Raw genomic sequence first — 27,464 nt, forward strand, 5'->3', positions numbered from 1 at the left:
TCGAAATCCATGAGTAAATCGATTGTGAACTTGCAATTTTGAGTTAACGAGTAGTTTACACTCAACAACTTCGAGATGATCTCTTGCAAAAATAATATCTTTCAAAGGATTAAATTTATAGAGAATTTCTAAAATAGTCTAAAACAAACTCTTTTTTCCTAACGCTAAACAATGCCTATTCCTCGATGTTCAATGATGAACAAGAAACCAACCAAGCCTGGACGACTCCAGTAGCGACGTGAAAAAAACAGTTGAGACCGATGACATGGAATGTGGTAGAAAGTAATATTTACAGGTGGCAATCGACGTTACGATGATTACGTAAAACGACCAGCGGCCGAAGCTCACCAGCTATTGTCCCGATTTGCTTGCCTGCTCGCGACTTGTCCGCATTCGACCATGAAATTCGTGCATTTTTGCGACAGCCGATGGAAAAAAAAGAATACAAAAAACTAACTATCATTTTTGTCAAACGCGGCCCAAACCGTGAACAAATCGGCACCCTTCGGTCGAACGCGGATACTTTTGTGCTAACGTCTGGTCAATTTCCTTTTCAACCCTTTGCAACCTTATCCTATTTAAAATTATTTCTTCGATAATTCCCATATTATTTTATCATTTTGAATACTTTATTTGTGAAATGAATTTTAAAGAAACGAATAGTTGGTATCGAAACGGCCTTGAAGAAATTTTTTGTTAATTATGATAAAAATAGTATTGCAGCTTTGTTAAAAGTCGAGACGATAGAATACTATATTTCTTAGCAAGAAATAAGAAAATTTTAGAGAAGAAATGTGTATAAAAAATCATTATTCAACACCTTTCCTGCATTTTTCGCCAAGAATCTTCAACACTGCATTATAACATTTTGAAACATTTCCGTGGTCTATACCAAATTTTCCACAGCGAATGCCACAAAAGAAGTTGAACAGCACTTTATTTCCTTCCTTTATTTCTTTTTTTCTGGAGGAGCAAACTGCACGTACAATTTCCGAGTTTGCCTAACGAGTATGGCATAACATAAGTAAAAAATAATCTAAAAATGTCGAATATCACTCAAACTAAGAATATTTACGTGTGAAATCGTTGAAAGTGTGCTGAGAAGTAAATTTTGTATGAGACGAACAACGAATCCATTGACTAGTATAGATTCTTGTAGCTGGAAAACGATTCGAACGCTTCCCGCGAACAGGCGAGATGCGCCGGGTTAAATTTTACAGTTTTACTACTGCCGGCCTGGCAATTATTGCGGTAAAACCGAGGCTGGTTGCTTTGTCCTTTCTACGGAGACGTTTTTGCGTGAAACTATAGAGAAAGATTTGTTAACCCGTTGCTGAGGAGCAGAAGCGATCTCGAATCTCATAGAATGCAATTGGTTATGGCAAAACTTTGAGTAACCGTGATCGAACGTCTCTACAATTTTGTTATTTAAAACACGTATAATCGTTCTATAGTACAAGTGTAATAAATTAGCTGGTGTTTTGAAAAAAAAAAAAAATGGACCATTGGACACGAAAATGAAACTAAGAAAAATAATTAAGTAATTAGAAAATTTATTAATTAAATTAATTAATTAAGTAAAAAATCGAAATTCCAGATCACTTCATATTTAATATACGAATAAATATCTTCTGCCCTTTATTATCAACTATTAAAAAGATGGAGAAAAAATTAATCAAATTTTGTCAGCCGTAAAATTATTAAGATCGAGGAATACTCTCGTCGAGGGTTAAAATATTTGAAGGTACGAAAGTGGTGCAAAGAGTCCATAAAGGCGACCATTGATGATCTCTTCATGGAAAGGTGGCCCTTGATACGCGCAATCAAAACGCAGGGAAAAAAGAATTCGACCAGTGAAACCAGTAAAAGAGAGTGCCACTGAATGAATAAGACAGGACTCGTCACCCATTGATGCATCACAGTGTTTCTTGTGGGCGAATATTAAGATAGATTTAGAAAAAGCTTGGTCAAGTGGTGTAGTAGAGATGGTCGACTGGAAAACACGTTACCGAGAAATCGACGTTACCAATATGGAAAATGGAAAACAAACAAAAGCAAAGAACATATCTGTTTAGATCATGAGCCACTTCGTTGTGAAACTTCCCCTAGGAAAATAATAAAAATAAAAGGAAATAAATTAAAATAAACAAAAGTAAGCAAAGTATAAAAAATTTAAAAAACATACAGAAATTAAATGATGATAAAATCCAAATTAAATAGAAATTAAAATTTCATGTACGAAATACGTAAAATGTGCTAAAATTGTTTGAATTTTCCTCAGGTGCTTGAGGATTAAGAAGTATTATAAATTCCTAAATAATTCGAGAGTAAATATTTTAAAAATTCTATTCTATTTTAAAAATCTTTATACGAAATTACGCACAGACCCATGGTAAAACGGATCCGAGGGACAGAGACAAGGAGAGAGAGACATAGGGAAGGAGTGGGAATTGAACAGCCACCGTTATGGAAGGGTCGAAGTGAAGTGGAGTGGAGAAGTCGCGAGGCCTGTTATTAGCGCGAGGTTTATGCTCTTTCGGATTTTTTGCCGCGTGCCCCCCCCCCCCCCCCTCCCGGGAGGGGTGGAGGGTGGGGGGAGGAGATGGAGATGGCCACAGCCTCGCAATATAAATACGCTTAATAGTTTAAGCACACTGTTGGGACTCGGGCATATGCTAACCAGTCATAACTATGGCTTTACTACTTTCGTTCAGTGAACGGACCAGCGAAGAGGCTGTTCACAGGGTGTCCGATTTTAGGAGAGACTTTTTCCTCGCTGAACGGGCCCGTGTAAATTCATTTTATTGTCACGCGATCCCTCTCATTGTTGACAACTGCGACCATTGTCAACAATCTCGAACATGAAATCTAAATTAATATGGTGAGTCATAGTGATACATTGTAGGCAAAAAGTTGCCATTTTTTATTGTTCGTGTTCTCCTAATTCATACACACGCATACTTCGCTGTCATTCTCAGATAACACACAGCCGATTCTCGTGTAACTTTATGAAATCACTTCTTTTGGTAGCTAAGATTAGTTTGGACCTGTTACACGCATTACTTAAACGAATGTGTACATGAAGACGACGTTCGTTAACACGACACGTACTAGATGTGCTTACCGATTAATACAATAGAAGCAATAACAAATAGTGTATTATTATACTTTGATATATGCATAGATTTTATTACTGAAAAGTACCTTTTTCTCAGTAGATACGCTACATACTCCGCAAATCGAACAATAAATAACAATTTTATATCATAATAACGATACTATATAGCATACTATTGTTTCAAATCTATTACATATTCCATCCGTTACGATCGAGAGTTTATTTCCAATAATTGTGCACTCAAGAGTTGAAATCTATATAGATAGTAAAAATTGAAAATATGGAATCCACTTACCATTAATTTCAACTCCTTTAAGGTGATCTCCGAAGAAACTTTCAGCTCGTGGGATCCCTTCAAGTTCCGTCTAGTCCTCGACGGCCTCGCGTTTTCCATTTTCGGTCTCTTCGCAGCCACCTGTAAATAAATTAAAAAATCCACTCTTAAATCCGTCGTAGACGTAACCGAGCGTTCATTTTTAACTCTTAATGCGCGTTGACATCACTCGCAAGCTGGAAAAAAGAAGAAGAAAAAGAAAAAGAAAAAGAAGAAGAAGAAGAAGAAGAAGAAGAAGAAGAAGAAAAAGAAGAAGAAGAAGAAGAAAACAAAGACGTGTATAAGAGACCAGGAGAAGAAACAGGTGGCTTTAAGGTCGCCCTGTAGAAACGTAATGACGATTATTATGGTGAAATGAATGAGATGAGGCCAATCTCCTTATCGACCTACATCAATCTGAACCAGGGTGGTGGACCGGTTCCGAGACACCTCGGTGACTCGGCATGTCAGCCCATTAACAAAAATCCTCTCGTCGCTCGGTCGTAGACGCTCGAGATTCGCTTTGTCGAATCGATATCCGAGTGTCTATCGGATTCTATCCCCGCGGTTTTATACGCTGCTCACCTCAGATTCGTTGTCCGTCTTCGTGTCCTCGTTGTCCTCCACGCATTTTATATAGATCGTCGCCCGCTCGTACTTGAGGCTTTCGAGGCGTTCTTGCTCCATTCTCGCTAGCATGCACGCCGCGCATAGAGCTACAACAAATGGCAACCGCGATCATCTTATTATTTAAACCGATTGCAGTGCAGTAACTGAGTCGCTCGCGAGTCAAAGTGACTGGATCCAAGTTTTCAATTTTTCCTTTTATTTTATTTTACTGCGTCAAACTATTTTAATTCGATTTTCTGTAGTTCTTATTTTGTTTAGCTAATCACTTTAACAAATGTGCAAATCAATTTTATATAAATCAAGATTATACAATATCCCTCTATTCAGTTTTCAAAACATTGATACTAATGTGGCAATTAAATGAAAGAACGATTAAGTAAAAATTGATTAAATATCCCTTAGGGAGGGAGCGAGCTCTTACTCGCACCAGTAACTGTGACCAACAATTCCACAGAGCAGAGCCGATGCCCAAAAACTGTTTTCCACACTTAAGCGTATCAAGCACTGGCGAAGCGGTCGCGCCGCGGCCAATTTCAAGATTCCTCTAACACCCTTTACCCGTAGCTACCCTTCGTTAACACCATCCGGGGGAGGGGGGAGGGGAGGAGGGGTAGATTACATCGACACCCCCTCGAGCGTCCAAGTTAGAAAGTCACAGACGAACCAGGCGTCGAAGGAAGGGCCTGCAGATGAGGAGTAAAGGGTGCCGGGGGTGGCGGAGGGTAGCGGAGGGTGGCGCACGGCGGGCGTTTTGACGACGACGCCGGTTCTCGGTGGGCTCTTATCCCGTGTATAATAGATTGCTTACGGTCGGCGAGATTAATACAGTAATTAATAATATACGGTGACCAGAGCCGCGTAAGAAGCGGCCATTGTTGCTGGCCGGACAGCGCAAAAACCAGGCAGGAACAGCTCTCCTATCCGAGCGGCTTTCAGGAGCGTTACGTCATGTTCAGACAGTTTTCCGCTAAAGGGGCCGCCGAGCAACCCCCGGAGGAACGCCCTGACCCCGAATGAATTCGAATGTCCACCACCCTCCAACCACCGTGGCCCTAATTACCAGAATACCGCCGTGATATCGCGCTGATACGCGTGAACATCCTGCAAGAACACCCGCTCGTACAATGACCCGATGGTCGATGGCATGTTCCGGGGCTAGCTCCAATCATCAGTCTCGATTACTTCGAGGAATTTAGCTCGATCGTGTAACTACTCATTACTGACGCTTATACGCTTCTATTCTCTAAGATTGTTATAGTAGCGTTAACTAACGAGAGAAGCAATTTTTGGCTTTTAGGTTACATAGCCTGAAAATTGTCAACATCTGTTCTGTATAAGGATAATAAGAGTGTTCTAGTAATTTTCATTTGGTTAAATGCATTTCGATTTCACGTAATAAGGATAGGACCTAACTTGTTAAAATTAAGAAAGTAAGATGGTAGCAGATAATGGATACTGATGAGTAAAAATAAACATCTCTCATCATGAAATTTAAGGTTAACGCACGTCGAATTTACATTCAAAATATTTATTCTGTGCATGATAACAGAAAGGATAAGAATGTGTGTAATAGAGCGTTAAGAAGGATGATGTTACGAGAGAGAAGAAATGCAGCACGTTGAGAAATTTATTGATCGAAAGCGACGAAAAAGGAATTAATTACGCGCAAACAAAAAGTAGAATTATTAGAACCAAGTTTACAGGAAGATATAGCCATTACCGGGAATCACGAAGGGACGGAATGGTAGGACAGCTACTCCGAATGAATTCAAATGTCCACCCTTGGACCTCCAATTACAGAGCGGTGCACGAGGGTGCACGATAGGATCGTTTGCTATCGAGTTTAATCGGAAATACGACGAGCCTAAGCTAATCAGGAATGCGTAGAGCTGACTGAGAATCAGTGGTACCCCTTTTCCGAGTCTTTTACCCCTCTCGTCGGCCTGCTCTGAATCACCTCTTTTGAAACGAATTGATCGATTATCTTGAAACTTGCTTCGATTATTCCAATTACAGTATTAGGATCTTCGCATCAGAGATATTCAAAATGATACCCGAGAACTCTATTACGAAAACTCTATATACCCGTCTCTACTCGCGTCTACAAAAAATTAGCAAAATTTGTACGATCTATGGAAATGCTGTTCATTCCCAAATACCTTGAAAACTTTCATTTTCCATCGTAAATCATTCATTTTGAACGCAACATCTACCAAGCCACTGCTAAATTATCTTTTGCAAATATAAACAGCCAATGCATAAAACTCGTGGAACGACGTAATATATCGGTGGGTTTGAACAAGAAATAAAAAAGAAGCGAGTATCGAAGAAGTGGGAAACGGGACGTGTAGAGAGGGAACGGAAACGGTTCAAAGTCGGCGTAGAAGTCGAAGAACGCCGAAGGGGCATTCGCGCGTGTCTCGAGCAAACAGCAAGTGGGTTTTATTGGCTAATAATACACAATAGGCTCTACTGGTTGCCAATAGAGCCGAACAGTAACGCGGCTTTTCTACTGTATTTCCCTAAAGTGCCATCCGAGGGCAGTCAAACCATAAACGGGGGTCGAAAGGAGGCAAAAACTTGAACAGGATCTCGCTCGACTACGGTGAAGTTTCCCCGCCGCTACCACCGACGGTTCCTTTGGATTTTATCGCGCGCCTGGAAACGGCCCGCGCCGAAATCCCTCGTGGGGCCACGGAGTCGAACTTTTCGCCGAGTTCACGCCGCGATTCGACGTGTAATTTCGAAGACATCTCGAACAAGTTTCAGCAGCGAGATCTACTTGGAAAAATATCTTTCTTCCCTTTACTCCTCCTATTATTATCTTCTACGTGTTCTACACCCGATAGAATCTATCCAACTCTGCTATCAATCATCGGGACCAATTTCACAGAAGCATCGGAAAAGATTCCAGAGTGGTAATCAAGTTGTCATCGATCGATTATTGCCCTAGAAATCAATTACAGGGCGATCTTGTACTGTTCCCGAAATTAATTGCGAAATTTCGGGGATAGTATAAACGATCCAAGGAAAATAACAACTATGCACCTGAGTCCTAAATTAATCGGTCGACAACGCAATGCACACACGCAATGCAATCGTAGGAAAAATTTATAACAATATGAGAATTTACCCGACGAAATGAATTATATCTATAAATACTAAATTTCAAATTAATATTAATATTATTATCTTTAAATAAAAATACAGGATAACAATTGAAATTTGATTCAATAGAATAGAAACTTGCTATTCACGCATGTTTCTGTGCAACGCGAAACAAAATTGATGCGCAAAATTTCAAATTTCGAGAATACCCTTAACAAACAGTCCTAACTAGTGCCCGTGGCCAATTTGAGGCAACGCAGACACGTAGAGACCTTGACTAATTAAGATCGATAAATCAAAAGAACGCAGAGACAGTCGTGTCGGACGTCCCGCACAAGGACGTCGCCGTGAACAACACAGAAGCGAGGGGAATCGACTTAATAGTAAAAAGACGAAAGAGGGGCGGGGGGGGGGGGGGGGGGGCGAGGCCACAGAGGAGCACACGACGCAGGGTACAAATTAGCGGCATAAGGAAAAAATGGAATTGAAACACGCTTTTGTAGAAAATTCCCTCCCTGATCATCTCCCTGAGCAACACTCATTTTAAAGATAAAGATTAGAAAAATGTCTTAAAAGAATGAAAAAGAATGAAAAATATTAATATAAAGTGTAAATATGACGAATCAAGTATTGCAATGATATTTAAGAGTTAAAAATTAAAAAGAATATATATATATATACACAGATATATGTATCGCACACCTACATTTTTGGTCTTCTTTCTCCGTTAGGAAACATGATTCTTGTATCTTAGTCCGTCGATACGTGTACTATCGCGTGTCAGTCGCTTAATGATAAGAATCCGGTGTTCTATAGTAAAAAAGAAAAAGAAAAAAGAAAAACGTATGTAGACTCCCTAGTGGTAACGATTAGGAAAATGTGCTTCTATATAGATATATTACTAATTCTATAAATGAGGCAAAAAGCAACGTTGGTATTTTCAAACGATTAGGAAAAATAATCGACATTAAAGGATTAAAAAATATCGTTAACGATTTCGAATGACGCATGAATCTATTGAAGATTCGCGATGAAATTTCGTAGGTCTTCGATCAAAATCGAAGTCGTGAAGACAGACGGCGCAGCGTGATATTAAAAGGTCCTGACGACTTTCATTCATAACCTCGAATTCGTCCCGTGAATGAAAGATTGATGCATACTAACCCCTCGACGAAGCTACAGTCAGACCACCCTTCGACTACGCTTCGAACGCCTCGTTTGCCCCCGAGTCGTCGTGGGTAGGATATGATTTATATTTCTCGTTCCATAAACTGCTCTGTTTAACCTCCCGTCGCCGCTACGCTCGATTCGGTGAACAAACGTTCGCTGCACTCGCGCTTCGAGCTCTCTGTGTAACGACGTAAAAAATTGGTTCGTCTTAGTAGGTACGGGGGGGGGGGGGGGGGAAGAGAGAGAGGCAGAAATTAGCAAACGCAGAGGAGCGGGCCAACGACCAGAAGAGACAGAGTTTACCGAATCCAAGGAGCGCGGTTTCTCGTTTTGGCCGGCTCTAACGATGCCCGCCGAAGAACGAGAAGATCGTCGCCGTAACGATTTTGCTAACAAACGTCTTCGAGCGCCACAACAAAGTCGGAGAGTAATCCTCTTACGCGAGAGCTGGTAGCTGGCTGCCGCGTGTAATCGGGGCTTAAAAGCGGGCATTACACGCGGCTTTCCGGTTCCGCAACCGGGACTGCGCGTTCAGTGAAAATCGAAACGTCCTCTTCCCGCTAATGGATCCCCGATCGACGGGTTAATTAAACGGAAGCCGCGGTTTTCAGCCAATTTAACCAACCACCCAAAGTATTTACTTTTAACGAAGCGGAGCTATTTGAAGACGGGGTTAGAACAACCAATTATCAAGTCACCCTGTTTCTGTCATCCGTGTCAACCTCTGTTAGTGTCATATGTTTATATCGTCTATGATCGGCTGAAATTTAATGAGCAACATTTTTATCGAGCCAGTCTAACATATTCTCGAAATCAATGGAGCGGTTGCCTATGCACGTACCACTACCTATACTTTTCACTAATTACAGAGGAATAATTAAATTTCTGTAATTCTTGTATATTCCGAGCAACCGCAACCCGTCTTTCGCCAGTTCAAGCTTTCCCAATGGTAAAACGGGAAAAAGAAACGCAGGAAACTAGGACAACGGATAAGATTCGAGTTCAGCGATCTGAACGATTAGACGTTTGGATTAACGAAGATTCCTCTTGCTGGCAGTGTCGCAGGACAGCCCCTCTAAGTGAGCTTTATCCTCGTTTTATCTTGTTTTCCAACCACCCCTCGGTCCCCACCGTATAGAACGATGCCGGAGGACAGGAATCGGTCATCTAGGCGCTCGATTTAATCCTGCTGGAAAAGAACCCCCGTTGCGTAGAGACAAGTGGTGGATATCCTGCTGGATAAGAGAAGCGGCTAGATGAAGGCGGGGAGGAGCCAGAAACCCGGCGGGACGTTGCCAATTCGACCCTTCGAAACTTGACCTGCTCCCGACTTTCCTCTAGACCACTTCTGCTTTAATTTACGGCATTATTTCTCGCGCCGCGAACTGATGAATCCTTTTAATTGTCCGTGGCTAATGCCGCCACTCGTGCATTAACCACATATCATAGACGACAAAGCAGACACTTTATTAGGTGGGGGAAGAGGTCCAGCTTGAAGTATTCTGCTCGTCGGAAAACGAAACGGTAGAACGGTAGAAGAAATACATATCTTCGGATTTTCTATATTATTATAATACAATTACAGTGAAAATTAATAACAATAGGGCCGAGATACTGTTCCCAGTGTAGTTTCGGCTATATGAAATTTTGATCGAAAAAATGATCGAAAATTCTAGTATCAAGAATAGACAGATATCGTTTTCCAACGATCCTATACTTTTGAGAACCAAAAGGAGAAAAAAGACGAACTGTAACTCGTCTTTGAAGGTAATCCATCGATCGTCGGAGAACAAGTTGTAAAGTTGTAAAGTTACGTTCATTGCTCGGTGAATGCATATATTAAGACGTGTCCAGCGCACTTGTCGCGGCTTGTAGGGAAGGCTAACAAATGTCCCTTCTGAAGCGTTTGACCCCTGGTTAGCCAAGTTGAGGCACCCCCGGCCGAGAGACTAAATCTCGAGTCGAAAGCCGAACAACCCCCGACGCGGCCAGGGGCATTTATGGCGGGTACGGCTGGTGCAGCGCGTAGTCGACCGCACAGCCAGGAAACTAATCAGCAAATTCGAGTTCTAAATCTACATCGCCGTCCGAATATTAATTCGAGAACCGTTCTGTCTCCGTTCCCGCGTTCGTCCGCCGGCCAGAAAGATCCCCTTTCCGATGGCCGTTGCCGAGCCTCCCGTCCGACGACGTTTCTCTAGGTTTTGCGCGATACATAGCCGCGGCAGTCTCGTGTATCTACGAGAGAACAGCCACGGCTGATTTGTGGCACCGGCTGGCGCCTAAGCGATATTTACGGCTTTCGTTCACGGAATCGAAACACCGCGCTACGCGTAGCTCTCCGCGGGATCACTTTTAATTGCATCGAAAAGTCCCTGGTTCCCGGAAATCGATGCCCAGTGGTTCGACTAAAAACCATGGCCCCGGCTAGGCGAAGGACCGCACTTTTTTCTTACATCCTCTTGCTCCTTTATCCATAACTAATAATTAATCGAGTGCCTCGACGGGCAACCCTTCCGTTCCGTTTAAATTCCATTATCGACGCCGCGCGGATTATCCCCGAACGGAACGTTGCGTCGTATCGAAGAGGATTCAGGGGGGGGGGGAGTGAGAGGGAGAGGAGGAGGCCAGAGCAAACAGACAATTTAGCCCGTTTTAAGGGCACACGTCTAAATGAGCGAAAGTGTAGCGAGGGAGCAGCCGAGCACTTGGCTCTGTCCGACAAAAAATCGGGGGTTGCTTTCGGTGACTGATACGGCCCTGACTAACGAGCCTCCGCTGGACGATCGTTCCACTCTTAAACCCACGGAGGGTGGTCCTCTCTCTCCCTTTCCCGCGTCCGCGTCCTCCCCAATTTCTTTCTTCGTCGTTCGCGGACTCGCATTAGGCACCGTCCAACCTCGTATCAATCACTCGGCAACCCTGGCCCCCGCCGTGGCTCCTTCCTCGGCCACGGTTGACAGAACCGGAGGTGACGCGATTGAATACCACCCTCCGGGCATCCACCGCGGGCCACCAACGCGATGACGGCGCTACTAGAAAACCGAAGAAGGAAACGTCCCCTGTGCGGCTGCACCCCGGTTAATGGCCGACAGACAGAAGACGATCGACGTTTAACGAGCCACGTCGTGAAATCCTCTATCTCCTCCCTAATGCTTTACGAATATCGATGTTTCGTCCTACGCTTCTTACTCCGAAACCATCAGCTTCAAATGTTCGACAAACATTTTACTTTAAATTCTTCTATTATAGACTGAGAAATGATGATGAAACAAGGACGAGCTTGAAATCGAATCGCGGATGTAGATCAACGAGCCGGCACGAGTCCGCGAATCGCCGAGTGCTAAGAGAATCACAGTTTTAACCCTAAACGACATCTCCATCCGGGCGATCAGGCGATCCGACTGGTATCCGGAGACGACGAGACGGCAGGCTACCGGGCTTTGCAATTCAAATGATCGGCCGGACGATTCCCGGCGAGGCAGGGCCTTGACAAATGTCGCCGGAAAAAAAGGCCCGGAGAGGAGAGACGGCCGGGAGACGGACAAGACAATGGGATGTTTAGAGGGAGACACGCCCGGGTCTCCTGGAGCGCGACGAACGACGTAAACATCGGTCCGCGGGATCCCCCTGGTGCTACCTTCAGGACCCAATTTGCCTGCCAGTTAGACGACATGGATCAGTCGCCCGACAAAGTGGGCTTGCGCGTGCCCGCTCGGCCCGCTACGTAAATCTGATCGGCCTTTCGGGGGACTCGTCGTCGGATAAAGAGGTTGCGTTCGTTGTTGACGATAGCCGCGAGATACGACCGTTTACGCTTCGCGTCTCTCTCAAACTTTTGCCGATTTCGACAAAAGAGAAACACATACTGTCACAGTATTTGTTGTAAAAAGAATTTTATATTAAAATAGTGTAAAATTCAGAGTAACGATCCTCTCGCGACACCCTGTAGAAGATTGTTAAATAAAAGATTCGAGCCGTATAACCGTAAAACAATGCCGGATCGGATCGCGAGGAGCTTTTAGAAGCCCATTTGGACCGGCACCACCTACTCGTCCCTCCTCGTGGCGGCGGTTTTTCTGTCGGTTAATTTTCAGGATACTTCTTAATTATAATGAGACACTTTGGGGTTGCCAGAGAGAAGCGGGCCTCCCCACGAGGAGGCAGGGGAACGAACGTAGGTGGGGTGTTTATGTAAATCGCTGGCTAATGTCTTCTGGCATTATTCCTCGAGTTAAGTTGCGCGAGGGGTAGACAGGAAAGCGGATGGCGGCCGGTGGCGGCTCATAGTCTCCTCCTGTTGGTTTTCACGCGAAAAATGTACGCGCGGATGGTCCTATCGCTTCAGAATAACAACTTTATCAATAATAATCTGGACGCTTAAAGACCTCGCAGAAAAAAGAACAACAATTCCCTCGATTCGATTAAGTCACAAATAAATAGCGACGGGACCGGGAGATCCGGTTACGCGAACTTCGTGATACAGGGGAAACGTCTGCGATTTCCACCGGCGCGCGATTGAGCCGCAGATAAATCGTTCGCCTATCGAGAGAGATCCAGTTAAAATCGCGAGAGGGAAAAATCGACGGCGCGTGTGCGGGATCGTGTACCGATAATTAGATCAGACGGACGGTGGATAGCGTAGATTGAGAAGATGAGAGGGAAAAAGATCGAAGGAGAGGGAGGGTTGCTAACGATCCGCGTAGGGACGATATCGTTTCGATAATGATCACGTGGACGCGCACGAAAATTAATTGCCGATAAGATCGAACGGCCTAGGAATGGAATAAAAGAGAAAGCTGTTAATTGCACGATTTATCTCTGCGCTGTACCAGGAAATTGATACGCGAATGGCGCCGCGCGTGGAACGATAATTGTGATGTTATAAGCTTTTTAATTTGCCTCTAACGATTTATTACCTAATACGTAATATCGTTTGTTCGACTCAATGTTCGATTGGTTAGTTTTACCACCGGATGACTGAGAGACGATTCTGTTTAGCAGCTTGTACTTTCAAAATACCCCAGAATCGGCCATTGGTCGATTGAAAGGTATTAATTGGCTAAAAAATTGTATAATTTCAATTAACTCTGCATATTTGTCACTTAATTCACTGGAATTCTAACCATCTGCGCGTTACTACGATTGAATTTAAATTAAGCATTTCCTTATGTCCTCAAAGTGATAGCGAAATTCATAGATAAATTATACCATATTAAGTATGTACTATGGTAAAAAATACATACCGGAAATGTAAATGTATAATCGTAGATTTGTATTGTTCATCTACTTATCGATTCGATTATCGAAAACAATCGAATTTTTTTCTACCCATGTAATTAACCATTTATCGTGCAATAAGTAAACTGGTTTGTACTTTTATCCACGGCGATCGATTAAACATGCAATGTTTACAACTTTCTATTAGGGAAAATTGAACATCGTGCCAGTTTTTGTCGCACGGTTGTAAGTTAAAAGCGAAAGAAGTTGATCGATAAAAATGATCGCACGGATAGAGAAATCGTTTCCTCGTTATGCCGTTGGGAATGTGTGCGTCCAATTTTGAAACACTTTCTCTGGAGTTGAAAGAACGTGCGAGTGAAAAAGATTTTAAAGAATCACGCTCACCCGGATCCGTCAAGAAGTCGGAGCTGCTCTTCTTGATGACGATTGGATAATCGACGTCGTAAAACTGCAACAATTTCGACCACTCCTCGGCTGTTACCACCGTGTACCTGTAATCAACGTTTCAAGTATTGTTTTAACGCGAACGACCGCTCGTACCTTCGTCAGAAATAAACAATCTGAAATGTACAACTTTCAACGGTTCATTTTCTTTCTTCTATTGCCGATCACGCAAAAATTTGGACAACATTGTAATTAGAACAATTACAGAAACAATTATTCTGAAATCTAACAAAATAAATACGATGGTGTGTTTGAAAAGCTAGTAAAAATTCCATTTCGATCATTTTAAATACGTTAGATCCCTTAATTAGAGGTCGAAAGAAAAGAGTGATTAATAAAATGCTGCTACAACTATTGTACCAACTGCTGCTAATAACTGCTGTACAAACTGTGGGATATGCGATGTATGTTCTATCAAAAGGGGAAAGAAAAATTTCTAAAAATGGACATCACTCGTTTGCCTCTTATTTTTTCCTTCGATTAGAAAGAAACATCAGATAACACTTGTAGATTAGAAAAACTCGAAGCCACGCAAAACATTAATTCGTTCACGAAACGTTCGCAAAAGCCTTACATAAATCATCTTTTCAACAATTTCGCAAGTTCCGTTTACTCCGCGGTGAAAATATTTAAGCGATCCGTAATCAATTATTTACTTAACAATATGCCCGGGCGTAATGCAACGCACACGGAATTAGTCGGTCTCCGCGATCGAGCCAGGGGCGTACTCGCAAGGTGGAATTCGCGATTTTCCGACAACGGTGTAGAATCCGTGATGGTTTTTGCCCCGTCTCCCTTAATTATACCGCAAATTAGAAATTTCTTGCCGCGCGCCGGCTCCAGCTTTTTGCCCCGCAATTGTTCGCCCGATCCTGGCATGGTTCCTGAAGCCCGTGCACCACGCCGGAATCTCGCTACGCTATGATCGATAACGCTTCGAAAAATCACGGGATATACGCGCACCCCTACCATCGCGAGAACATTTTACAAGAAAAATACCAATTTCACTAACTGTATCTATAAATACTGTAGTAGAGATAAAATAAAGGGTTCACCATTACATCATGGAATTGAAATACAATGCCAACTGAGAAAGGGAACAATTTCACCAATTGCTGGTTGTAATAACCATTAGAATTTCTATTGTGAGGTTTATTGAAAAATAGAATTTACGTTCCGTCCGTTACGTTACGTACGTCCAAAGATGATTGAAAGATTTGGATAAAGCACAGGAATCGTTTGAGTGATATTACACTCGACAATTAATCTCATAAAATGTACTATGTGCGAGATTTCAAAGTTTCCTTTTCTTTTTTCCACTAATGAATTTGCTTATTCATTATATATTATAACTAAGCGACGGAATCATTTTTATCGGAGTAAACGTTAAACGTTAAACGATTTAATTGGAAAACGTAATTGACTATAGAAATTAGCGATGGGATACGACGGCGGGCTGGCGACGTAAGCAGAAATTTATGGAGGCGCGTTCCGCCGCGGTGGAACGAGCTACCAGGCCGCTGATACGCTGCCGAGACGATGATGACTCGACCGATAATTAGTTGCGCGACATTAATTTCGATTCAGCGCAATATGCCGCGCGGTCTGGTCTCATTTGAATTTTCACGAGGCAAAAACCGCGCGGACGAGCTTGTCGTCTCTCCTCGTGTATTTGCCTAACGCCCGAATAATGGTCGATGCATCGAGAAGAGCTGGAGAAAAAGGGGAGGAATCAGAGAAATTCTGATCGAAAGAGGCGAGAAGAGTGGAAAGAAAAATGAGTAAAAAAGTGTAACTATCCTACTCGCGTTATTGCATATAATAATGACGCGATGTGATGCTACAATATATAATATTTGTAGTGAATTATCTAAATAATTTAATTACCATTCGGTAAAAGATATCGAGTGTACGGTAAAAGGGGGATGAAAGGTTCAAGATTGACGACTGAAAATGATTTCTTAACGGTCTGGATACAGCTGAGGGTGAACAGAGAGGCCGAGAACTTAAGCCGTCGGCTATCTTAGGCAGATAGTGGACAATGGTTTAGCATAATGGTCAGAGAGGGTGGATTGCCACGGTGGACCCCGGGGGCGTGTCGGTGACACTTTCGTGTATCCATCACGTCACGCGGACATAGAGGGACGGGGTAGGGAAGAAAGCAGTGCCACGGGATCACGCACGTTCGCTTTATAATATAGTTGTCAAGGAGAACGGAGGAACTTGAAGAAAAGCGAAAAGACATTCACTTCCCCACGGGGTTTTGGTACGCGTATTTCTGTCTTCCATTTAAAAAGAACCTCTAAAAGAATCTCTACAAGTTTCTGATAAATACTTACAATTCGTTGGTAACGGATGGTGGATAGAGGAATCCTTTATGCGGCTCGCAGAGAAGAACGCTATTCCTGACACCAGCCGGTGGTTGTTTCGAAAACACTTCGGCATATCTGAAACAAAAAGAAGCTTTAAAAAATCTTCGTTCTATTTAACACCCCCTTAAATAAACAGTTTTAGTTCAGTTGATTATATCATATATATTTATCAACAGCCATTTATTTAATACTCAACGAAATCGACTCGTGCAGTTTTCTATTTAGGTTAATTAAGATCGGCACTCGCCCATGAGAAACGCGTGAAAACTATATTTTGAACATTATTTTCTAGGAGCACCGTCGTCAGCCAGTTAATCGTTTCGAACGATGCAATGCTCGTCCGTGACACGTCTTTCGGGTCGTGGAGCAGAAAGACGACGAGGAGGAACGTTTCCTTCGGGACATTCCACGAGGTTGGAGATGTGTCCGGGGGATTGGGGCTGTGCATCATTTTTCACATACCACGAGGGGGCGGACGGTTTTTGCCGTTCCCCCTACCCGTCCGCTATCCAGATAATGCCCTTAAAGACAGATATCCTCCCGCGGAACAAGCCAGGTACGCGATCGTAACGCGAGCTGAACTCAAGTTGAACGGGGAAATCTGCCTGGATTTTCCAAATGGAACGTTTCACCCTCCGGTGAAAGGGCCGACAATTAGGCGAGACACAATTTTTCATTCTCACAGTAACCGTGAACAATTCTCGATTCAAATATTGCGATTCTAATATTAGGTTCGAGCATTGATCATCAAGAAGAAAAATTCTCTGCATGAAAACCGCGTGTACACTCGATTACCGCGAGAAAGAGCAAACATCCGTAGCAGAGGATTGAAAAAATGTCTCCCAGCCGGCTACCCTCGAGCGGGTTTTCCAGAAGCGAATATGCGTATTAATTATGAACCTTGTTCAAACAGTCGAACGAAGGGATACGTGGGGCGAGGAAAAAATTGGTCACCCTTATTACAGTCGGACCGGGGACACTTTCTGTTGTCCGTGCTCTCTGCGTCCCTCTGTTTCTCTCCTACCTCTCTCCTCGCAGACACGGTTCCTTTTTTTTTTTTTTGTTTTATTTCTCATTCGAGGCTTTGTTTAACTTTCGTCGCGGAATTTTTCCGGCTCGCGGCGATTATTGCTCCCAGGAGATGGAGGAGGAAAACAGGAGTCGGGAACTACCGGTACAAGGGGATGGTTATGATCACTGCAAGCGGAGAGGAAGGGTTACTAGCGACGCCCGAGGAAATCGTACGGAAATTCACTCGCAATATTATAAACATTTTTATTGGTAAAGTGTAATCTTTCCTCGTTATTTTAGTTAATTATGCAATTGATGCATGTAACTAAATGCTTTCTTCTTCTAGAAATGCGCTCATTGAATGAACGAAGCGAAGAAAAAATGTACTGCTGTCAGAATAAATAAATCGTCGACATGTAACTTAAAATAGTAAAACCGCGGCTGCAACCATACACGTTCCAAATATGTTTTCAAAAATATCTTTTCAGCTGCCAAGTACTAACGAAATAGATTTTCTTTTGAATGAAACAGATTACGTGTAAAATAGAGTTTTTTAACAATAGAAATTTTCCTAAATTAAAGATAAATAAAGAGAGGTTAAAAGGTTTCTCTATATCTTGCATCGCGGAACGTTAAAATCGTAATTTTTCTCGTAGCAACGATCACTCTTCCAGCACCTTAGCGTGTAATTTGCAATCAACAAAGTCGATTTGTGCAACCAAGCTGAGTAGCACGAGTATCGAGCGGTTTCTCGTGCGCGGAAAAATAAGCTATCATCGTCAAAGGAAAAGCGATTTACCATGCCGCAACCGGAGGGTTAATACGGCCGAGAGCATGAAATTGAAATCGTTCTGTGTCGTTGCGCAGAGAGTGCGAAGAACATCCACCCAAGTGTTGTTCCCTTCTGATGAAAAGAGGGGCTGCTATTTCAACGAAGAGAGAGAGAGAGAGACATCTCGGTTGATTAAAGTATCCCAGCGATCGCGTTGTCTCCAGACTCATTCGTGCATAGAGCAGGATATTACGCACCGGTACTGAATAATGATATCTCGACCGCAGTGATCATGTAAACCGCAATGATTACAAGGATATCCGAGTCGTATCGACGTCTCGTCTGGTATGCGGCCCGTCGACTAGCCGCGTAGCTCTTTCGACGAACGCAGGCTTAATTGGAGGTCACTGCATGAGAAGATCCCTTGAACTTGAATAAAAGACAATGACGGTCGCTAAAAAATAAGGTTTCCTCCGAGTCGCGTTTCTTGCGATCCTCCTGATACGGTCAATCTTTTCATTAGCAACGTCAAAAGTGACACGGTTGGAAGAAGAATTGCCTTCGAAGGGGACAACAATACCGTGCTTCCCCGACATCTCATTGAACGTGGGCGATGGTTCGATATTATTACAGCCCGAGCAAATCGCTTTCGACGAGGATGACACGATTATTCGACCGAAACAGGGGTGAATCCTCCGCGCTTCGCTCACCGTCACTCCGACAACTTATACCCTCTGCACTTCTCTCTCTCTCTCTCTCTCTCTCTCTCCCTCTCTAACTTCGTCTTGGAATTATTTACAGCTTCCATACTTGTAAGCAAACTTGTAGCAATAAATAAATGGCTCATCCTTCCTCGTCCACCCGTGAACTTTCTCAGCTCGCCACGCGGTACATCTCGTCACCCGTCTTCCTCCTTCTTCCATTTCGTTACTTTCGAATCGACTTCTCTCTTCGCGGACCGCAAGGTGCTTCTTCATTTCATCCGGTCCCCATTCGTCCCGTTCCCTGTCCATTGATTGGGCGCCCGTACACAGCGATTTCTTGTCGGCTCTCCTTTTCGACAGAAATAAATCTTCTGTTTTCGCGTATAAGCGGCCTTTTAATATCACCGGGCTTGATTTACCGCCGCGGGACCGTGCGTTCTACGCGTAAGAGAGGCCAAGCCAATGGCCGGCCACCCTTCTGCCTCCCTCCTTCCGCCGAACTCTCTGCTGACATTTGTCTTCCGGCCGGGAATAAGGGAACACGACTGCCCCCAGGTTTTCCCTGATTTACCGCTCCTCCCGATGGTATTTGACTAAACGCCGACCGAACGACAAGATCGCACGGCTTCTTGTGGCACGAGTACGCTTCCGGTTTTCTCGCTGCGTCGAACAATCAATTTTTCTACTTTTCCAACGAGATAATTATTTACATTTTTAAGCCTAACCGAATTCAAGCAAGAAAACTCAACCATTTTTCCACCTAACCTCTTTTCTCGCAAAAGTCGACTACTTCGATTCTGCTAACCGTTCGCAAACAAAGTTCGGCCGCAAACGTGCAAAACCCCTCGCGGCGATTCCAACGTCGGGAAGAAGGAGGGGTAAGGGTAAAAAAGGGATAGCCGAGGCGATCCACCAAAACCGCGCGCGCTCCGTAATAACGCGATAATTATTTATAACATAACAATCGAGCGGCCATGGTGCGTTGCAGCAGGAGGAGACAAAGACGGTTGTACAACGGGTGGCGCGAGATGCACCTACCGGTTGTGCAGCTTCAGCGGCACCGGGTGCATCGGAGCGTTGCGATCATTACAGCGTTGTGGATAGAGAGAGAGAGAGAGAGAGAGAGAGAGAGAGAGAGAGAGAGAGAGAGAGCGAAAGAGAGTCCGTGGTAAAGGGTCTACTGGTGTCCCAGCCGGTGAAAAAGGAATCCGAAAACACCGTCGACGGTGGGACAAGGGACCGAGGGGGACGAACGCGAGGAGATGGAGAAAAACAATGTTGCGCTCGGTACAGCGAGACATTTAGAAAATAAGAAGAGGAACGGAAGGGGGGGCGCCGGGATGATGAGAAACAGGCCGTCTCCGATCCCCCAATGGACCCCGACCAGTTGCATCAACGAGAGCGAATTTAAAAGCGATCACAGCTACTCTCGGTTCTGGTTCGTAAATGGAGGTGTAAGGATAAACTGTAAATCATCCGGCTCGTTATCCGAACCCGACACGATCATACTTCGCTTCTATTATTTTCTTCTACCGTTCTTAACGCGCCGGTCATTGCGTTACCGTCGTTTAGACAACGCTTCAACGATCGTGCCTTCGACGTTTAGATACCGCGAGGGTTTTAAAGGACACGCCGAGAATCGCGTACAAGGAGAATTATCCTCAAATTAAAAGGGTATTCGCCAGTCTTTTCACAAAATTTATTTGTTCGCTTATAATATAATTATGCGTTAACTACCCTCGATCGGGCCTGCGTCCAACAGATATTCCATTTCGTTGAAATCTAAACGGAGGAAACACGTCTCGTACACGTACACCTGGGTCCTTCGATCCAGGTCTAGTTTTCAGCTTCGCTGGTTTCATCGATCGCGCCAAGGCAAACCTATTTAACGAAGGTCGAATCGCTTCTAGCCCGAGGTCTCGGCGAAAGGCTGCTCGCGGTCTATTTGCATTTTTTTTCTCCCAGCTACGCGATTAATCGGTGACGATCGAACGTGACTCGATCGAACGAGGCGGTCCCGTGATACTATTTTCCGGTGGAAAAGTGGGTTCACCGCCGAGGATATCTAACGCCGATGGGATTCGTTGAGCGTTTCGAACGCGCGGAATCTCCGCTTCTTTGCCACGCGAGAGGGACGAGGCATCCTCCGGCCGACAATAACTCGAGGAATGCGGTTGACTGCAACTCGAGCGATTATTGCTTCCCGTACCGTTAACGAAGCCTCGTTACAAGCGAACTTTGTAAATACCTCGAGGTAGAAAAGAGGCGAGGATCGGTTTTTCGAGCAACGGACGCGCCATCAACTTCCCTGGAATGTACCCGGCATTAAATCATACGGGCTGACCGAGCGCGTGCACCACTCATAATCGAGTTTGCATCGAATTCCGCTTCTAACCCGCGAAATCTTCTAACCCGCGCTCTACTTTCGCGCTTTTCTAATCTTCCGCACCATCACTTTTACGACGCATTTTACCATTTTATTCGAGTAATTTCATTTCACTTTAAATAATACCGAGCGAATGTTTCAACGGATCACACGCAAAATCTCGCGATTCATCTCGCGAGTAAAATGTCCGAGTTTGTGTACAACTTTCCAATTGTTAAAACGAAAAGTTCTTTTAATATATACATACATTTCAATACATACACACAATACATTTCATGTATTGACATTGGAATAAAATGAAAAACTTCCTAATTTCACATTTACTTATATCCACTACTCAGTTTTCCTACTCAGTATAAAAAAGAGTAACTTGCCTCATTTTTGCTTTTAATTTCATTAAATAAAAAGTATAGAAAATTAACGAAATACCGATGATTGATTTGGCTGTTATTTCAACGTTATATTTAAATACAGAAAAAAAAAAACAACTGCCTTTCATGCACGTTCACTGTACGTTCTCTTGCTATTCGTAAAACAGCTATTCTTCCAAGAAACGACAAGCAAACAGAGACGTCGGACTGTGTTCCGAAGCACCAGGGATCTCATTTCGAATCGATCGCGTCCGACTCGGGGCCGAGGGAAAAACGCGAAACCGCATAAGCGCGAAGGAAACGTGCAAGATTTCATAATTTCCTGACAACGTAGCGGTGCCAGCCGACGAGTCCAAGTGAAAAGATCAAGGCGAGGCGACGTTGAATAGTCGTTGAATCGTTCCCGGGGAGCGGAAGCCGGTGGTGCGCGCTAGAATAACGAAAGCTAATTATGCGTTCGAGTCGGAAAAAAGAGGGGAATCGCGGCAAAAACCGTCGATAATCGACATCCTGCCGCAGAGTCCGTCGGTCAACTACGCTACTCTCGGTCGGCGTAAATTTAGTCCCGCGGGCCCCTGAGTTCGCTCCCCCCCTGAGCAAACAAGAACGCGCTCTCGCTGATGTAAAAACAGAAATCCGTGGACGATGCTTCGGCGATCACGGTATGCAGCCACCCTGGCCAGCGGGACCGCTGGCTACCGGAAAACGGGCCGGACCACCTTCGGCACCAAACCCGGAGCAACACCCTCCCTTCGAACGTTCCAGGAATCTCGAAAGCGCGCGCGAGAACAACTTCTTGCCGTCCCCTTCGATCACGCTCGCGATTTTAGTTTGCCTCTCAGATATTTAGTCGACATACACTTCGACATACACTTCAGTATGTGGCTCGAATCTTCTGTTGGTTCTGGAATTTGTTGAATTTCCATACGGATACGTACTTAAACTTCTATTAAATAATTTAGAAATGTTGAAACTTTATGCCGAAAGTATTTCGCAGCAAGTTTCACGGCAAGAACAGGAGGCGCGAGGCCTCCAAGAAAGCAGAGAAATATGGAAGAAGATAATCCAGTCGGTGGTAAAACGCGTACCAGCAGCGGATCAAGAAGCTTAGCAAAGCTGGCGGACGAAAATGCTTTCTCCCGGTTAAAAATCGGCGTCACCTAAACAGGACCGGCAAAGAACGGGAGATCCAGGCACGAAAAAAGCCCGGGGAACGATCCAGACCGGTGAGTGGACAGGGAAAATGTCGATGGGGCCGTTTCGCGAAACGAGGCTGCGGCGAGTGGCCGGTAGAACCGACGAATCGTCGCGCGGCCCGTTTTTGTTTGATTTCTCAAAACCGATCGAGCGTTCCCGATCAGGGAGCAACACGCGTAACTTTGCACGTCAGGCGTGACCATCGGCTACCGCGATACACCACGAAAAACGTACCCGCCCGCCATGCTCAGTCGCTCGCGTCTATTTACATTGGCACCGTTGCGGGGAACGATGGAGCCGCAACGTGCCCGTGATCGGTGCCTGCGAAAATCCTCGATCACATCGTTCTTCCCAAACGATTTTTAACTCCAATTCTGGCAGATGTTCTTCGCATGTCGGTAATAATATTCTAAAAACTACTGGTTCCCAATAGAAATCAATGAACGATCAAATTATTACATATCCTCCGCCAACAATATAAATTTCTTTTTTTTCGATCGAAAACATTCCAAGATACAACAAGGAGACACAAGGAAAATTTCGTAATACCATTAGAGCGTTGATGCTAAGTAGGAGATACTAGTAAAATCGAATTTCTCCCTCTTCCTTTTCTCTTTTCTTTCTTTCCGTAAGCAAACGAGAACTGAACGGAACAATTGATAAAATTGATAAAAATAATCGAATTCGTACGCGCTAACGATCCGACCGCCATTTCTCCGTTTGAGACACAAATGCACGCGGCTCGTACATAAGGAATTCTTCCGGAATCAGGATGTATCTCCCTCGCTCCGTCTCTTTTCCTCCTTCTGCTTCACCCACCAGGGGTGGCCAGTGTCTCGGGGGCGATCATATATCATCCACCCTTTCGAGTGGGGGGGAGGGCGAAGAGGGTGGCTGCGAGGGTGGAGGCAAAAAGTCTTGCCGAGCAAAAACTATCATCAGTGCTTGGGCAAAGCGAGCTGAACGTCTCCTCTTCTTCTTCTTCTTTCTATCCGCTCTTGCTTCGCGTTCTTCTTCCTTTCCTTCGTCTTCTATACATATATAAACACACACAAACACAGACGTATTCCACAGCTCTTTCACTGGATCCAGGAAAAGTCGGGGAAGTACCGAAACTCACGAGCTTCAAGAAAGGATCTCAACCTTAGTCTCAACTTTGGCAGCGTTTAACGAGAAGAAAGATAAAACACCCCGTCTCTTGTCGCTGGACTTCCGCGAAGAGTTCGAATAAATTTAGAAGCTTTTATTCTAAATGCGAAGTAACTTCAGTGTTAACTACTATGAAATAAAATCGAAGAAAATTGATATATTTAAAAAGTCAAATTCGAATAAGTGTAAAATAATTCGGTAAGTTATTCTTCAAAGGGGTAGTTCCTCCACCCTCGACGAAGAAGTTCGTCGAGACCAGACGCCCCGTTTCAAGCGATGAAATATCAGCGTCCCGGTGCGAAATTTATTTACGTCGCTTGTTGATACTACTCTCTCGATAATTGACATGCCCAACTTTACGAAGCTCTTCTACGTAACTACCGATACGCATTTCGCTCCTTCCTTCGATTAGTTTAATTGAAACACTTCTTTCCACTGCTACACCTCTCCAGTACCTCTCCAGTACCTCTAAAATACACCAACGCGAAAACGAATCGAAGATCGTATAATATTTTAGTGATTCCACGAAACTCGTTACAGCCGACGATAAATAAATAAACGAACGAGGGAAGGAAGTGTGAGGGGTACGTAAAGGGAAGAGAGAAGAAAGTGTCGAACGGGTCTGAAAAAGGAACGAGAGGGATCGATTCTCGAGTGTACGCTGGCTGCAAAGGCCTCCTGCAATGAATCAACTTATTTAAGGGTAGTTGGATTTCGCGAGTCGATGCACTACGACTACGAGCCACCTCGCCAACCCCCTGGTTCTTCAACGCAGTACGCCTCGCGGAATGATTTATAGTTTTCCTTCCGTGGCCACCCATCCGTCCTCCCTCCGGCGCACCCCTCTGCCAAATGTACGCAAAATAGTCGGAATTTGTTCGCCGCCACCCTCCCGGCTGGAACTTACACTCCTCCGTGTCTCGCGTCGAACGAAGGGACACACTCGATTATGAACCGACACTCCCGATTAAGATATTTTATAATCGACGACGCTAACGTTCGATAATCAATAACCTGGTGACGGAAAAACGGAGAGACGCGACCGAGTGATCGATGGAACGGCCCGGTACGGTTGCCTGTCCCGAGGCTTCGCACTGTTTAATCAGTTTTGCATTCATGGGCGTGGAAGTGTCACGGTTTTTTCTCGTACTTTGCGGAACTGAACTGGGGGCAGTATCGAAAAAATCGGGATGCAAACTGAATCTTTATGACTCTGGTCACGAACGCTTCTCACCTTCGAGAATGGAAATTCTGTGAGTAGTAGAAAAGTTCAAGGTGTTCGTGCAACATCCTTTCGCGGCGACGATCGATACAACAATTAGACAGACCTGCCAAATCGACAGATTATTGCTGCATTTTTATTCCTCTAGAACACTTGAGTTTATTTATCTCTCAATTAACTTTCTCCAACTACTTATTTTCAATTATCGCTAAAGTAACCTGGCGTTTTAAAGGTTACCCCTTCCCACTCCCAGAATATGAAAAGCTGAAAAACATTAAACAGAATTTTCTCTTACCCTCATTTGAATAACTAACGGATTAATCACAGAGCCGAACAAATACCACTCCATATTCTATAATAAACAACGACCTATTTCATGCACTTATTTAATAAGCCGATAATATCCAACTCTGATTTCTGAAAATATACCAAGGGATACGAAGTAAATAAAGATAATGTATGTAACCAAATGAAGAAGGAAAAAAAATGGATGGAAATTGCAGAAATAGAAGGAGATCGTTTCGATTGTCCGTTCTAAGCGGAGTAGACAGAGAGGAGCATGGCCAAGGACGGTGAGAATAATTAGTCATTTATGAGGCCGTAAGTGGGGCCGCAAATCGGTCCCTCTCAAAGGGACGGCGGCGGCGTTATCTCGAAATTATTAATCATATCGTAACGGGTCGCACCGATGAAGAAAGAGAGGCGACCAGGGGTGGGCGAAGGGAGAAAGAGCCACGGAACCACCGACTCCATGGACTTATCTGACACCTTAATCAATTCCAAGTTATTAATTACAGACCCTGCCCTCCGCGCCTGCCTCGAGCCCGTGGCACACGCTTCAGAAAGCCACCGGAGCATTGTCTGCGGCTTACAATGCAGTGTCAACACGATCGGAGTCACACTTTCAGCCTTCTGGTCATTAATAATTATTTAGCTAACGCCAGCCCGAGCCCTGAAAAGGTTCGAGCCACTCTCGCGAGAATATTTGTTCGTTACTTTTCGAGATTCCACCGATTCCTATCGTTTTTCTCTTTTTTACTTGGAAACTTGTTTCACCTTCAACGACTAGGCTATTTCACCTGTTACGCCATGCATTGTTAATATTAATATTAAAAGTACATCACGATCTTTTTTCTTTTCCATTACAAATATATATAATCGTAATATATTTTTAAATGTTTTTTAATTTATAATGTTCCAAAACGTTATGCCTGTAAATGCAGTAGTATTGTTAAATCTGTACCAGAATATATCTCTATGAAATTGAATTATTTCTATAGAGAATTTTATACAACATATTTAATTATCGTGTGTCTAACTTTCAACGTTAGCGATTAACGCAAAAGAAAATGCAAGCACAGACACGTTCAATCAACCTTGTACCATGTAAAACAGCTAAAAGCTTCCAGAAACTTTTTGCAGGTCGAAATATTCAATATCCTGTACGACACCGACGAGGTACGCCTACGGTACACCTACGGAATAACGTCCAGACGCGATACGGGAAAACGCGAAGACCAAGAAAACTATTCCTAGCGTTGTCAGGGGCCAATAAAAAGGCAAAGTCTCTTCTTGATGGAAGTTGAACGATCGTCTATGCAAATACCTAATCCTTTCACAGATCCATCCAGGTGACGTTGACGGATCGGCGGAGGACTTTGTTCGGAGGCAGCCTGAACAGATTGCAATCCGCGACACCATTTGTTTCTCTCCAACCCCGGCCACCCCCGAGACGGGGGCGGAGAGTTTCCTGCCACTGAGAGAGACATCGACGAGGCCGATTAACGGGTTTTCGTTAATTGCCGGTAAAGGGGGCCAAAGTCGGATATGGCTAGGTTCCTCGTGGAAAAAATCGGAAACAGTAAATGCTGTTCAATGGCAATTCGATTCGATCGATGAGACTTTTTCATGATTTTTCTTCTTCTTTTCTTTTAAGTATTAAGAGTTTTTAGAAATTTCAGACTGTACTGATTGCAAGGTTGGAATATGAGGATACAAGGCTGGAATATAATAACGGTTCGAGCGATACTTATTATTTTTAGTAACCTCCATATTTCCCATATTTAACTTGTAATGTTTCTGTTATGGAATATCGCAAAGTATCTGTGAATCTACTCTTTCGGATTTAGAGATAACGACTGATGATTACTTTTATTTTGAAAAACGCTAAATTTGTTTAAAATTCTATTAATTATAAACAACAGAAAACATTTTATAGAGTTACGATAGAACTTTTGACATTTACTTATTTTT

At 43.9% G+C, this 27,464-nt stretch overlaps 1 protein-coding gene across 2 annotated transcripts in view; it reads right to left on the reverse strand.

Annotated features, from left to right (window-relative positions):
• LOC143432206 (ubiquitin carboxyl-terminal hydrolase 48-like) overlaps positions 1-27,464 on the reverse strand; it is a 62,178-nt gene that overhangs the window by 26,929 nt on the left and 7,785 nt on the right. For both annotated transcript variants that reach the window (XM_076908969.1, XM_076908970.1), the window contains 4 exons: positions 16,367-16,474; positions 13,968-14,074; positions 4,017-4,147; positions 3,414-3,533 (listed from right to left, as the gene is read on the reverse strand). In XM_076908969.1, coding sequence (XP_076765084.1) covers positions 3,414-3,533; positions 4,017-4,147; positions 13,968-14,074; positions 16,367-16,474 — 466 coding nt within the window. The remainder of the gene's footprint in view (positions 1-3,413; positions 3,534-4,016; positions 4,148-13,967; positions 14,075-16,366; positions 16,475-27,464) is intronic.

The sequence above is a fragment of the Xylocopa sonorina genome, unplaced genomic scaffold (assembly GCF_050948175.1).
Source record: "Xylocopa sonorina isolate GNS202 unplaced genomic scaffold, iyXylSono1_principal scaffold0059, whole genome shotgun sequence".
Taxonomy (NCBI): Eukaryota; Metazoa; Arthropoda; class Insecta; order Hymenoptera; family Apidae; genus Xylocopa; species Xylocopa sonorina.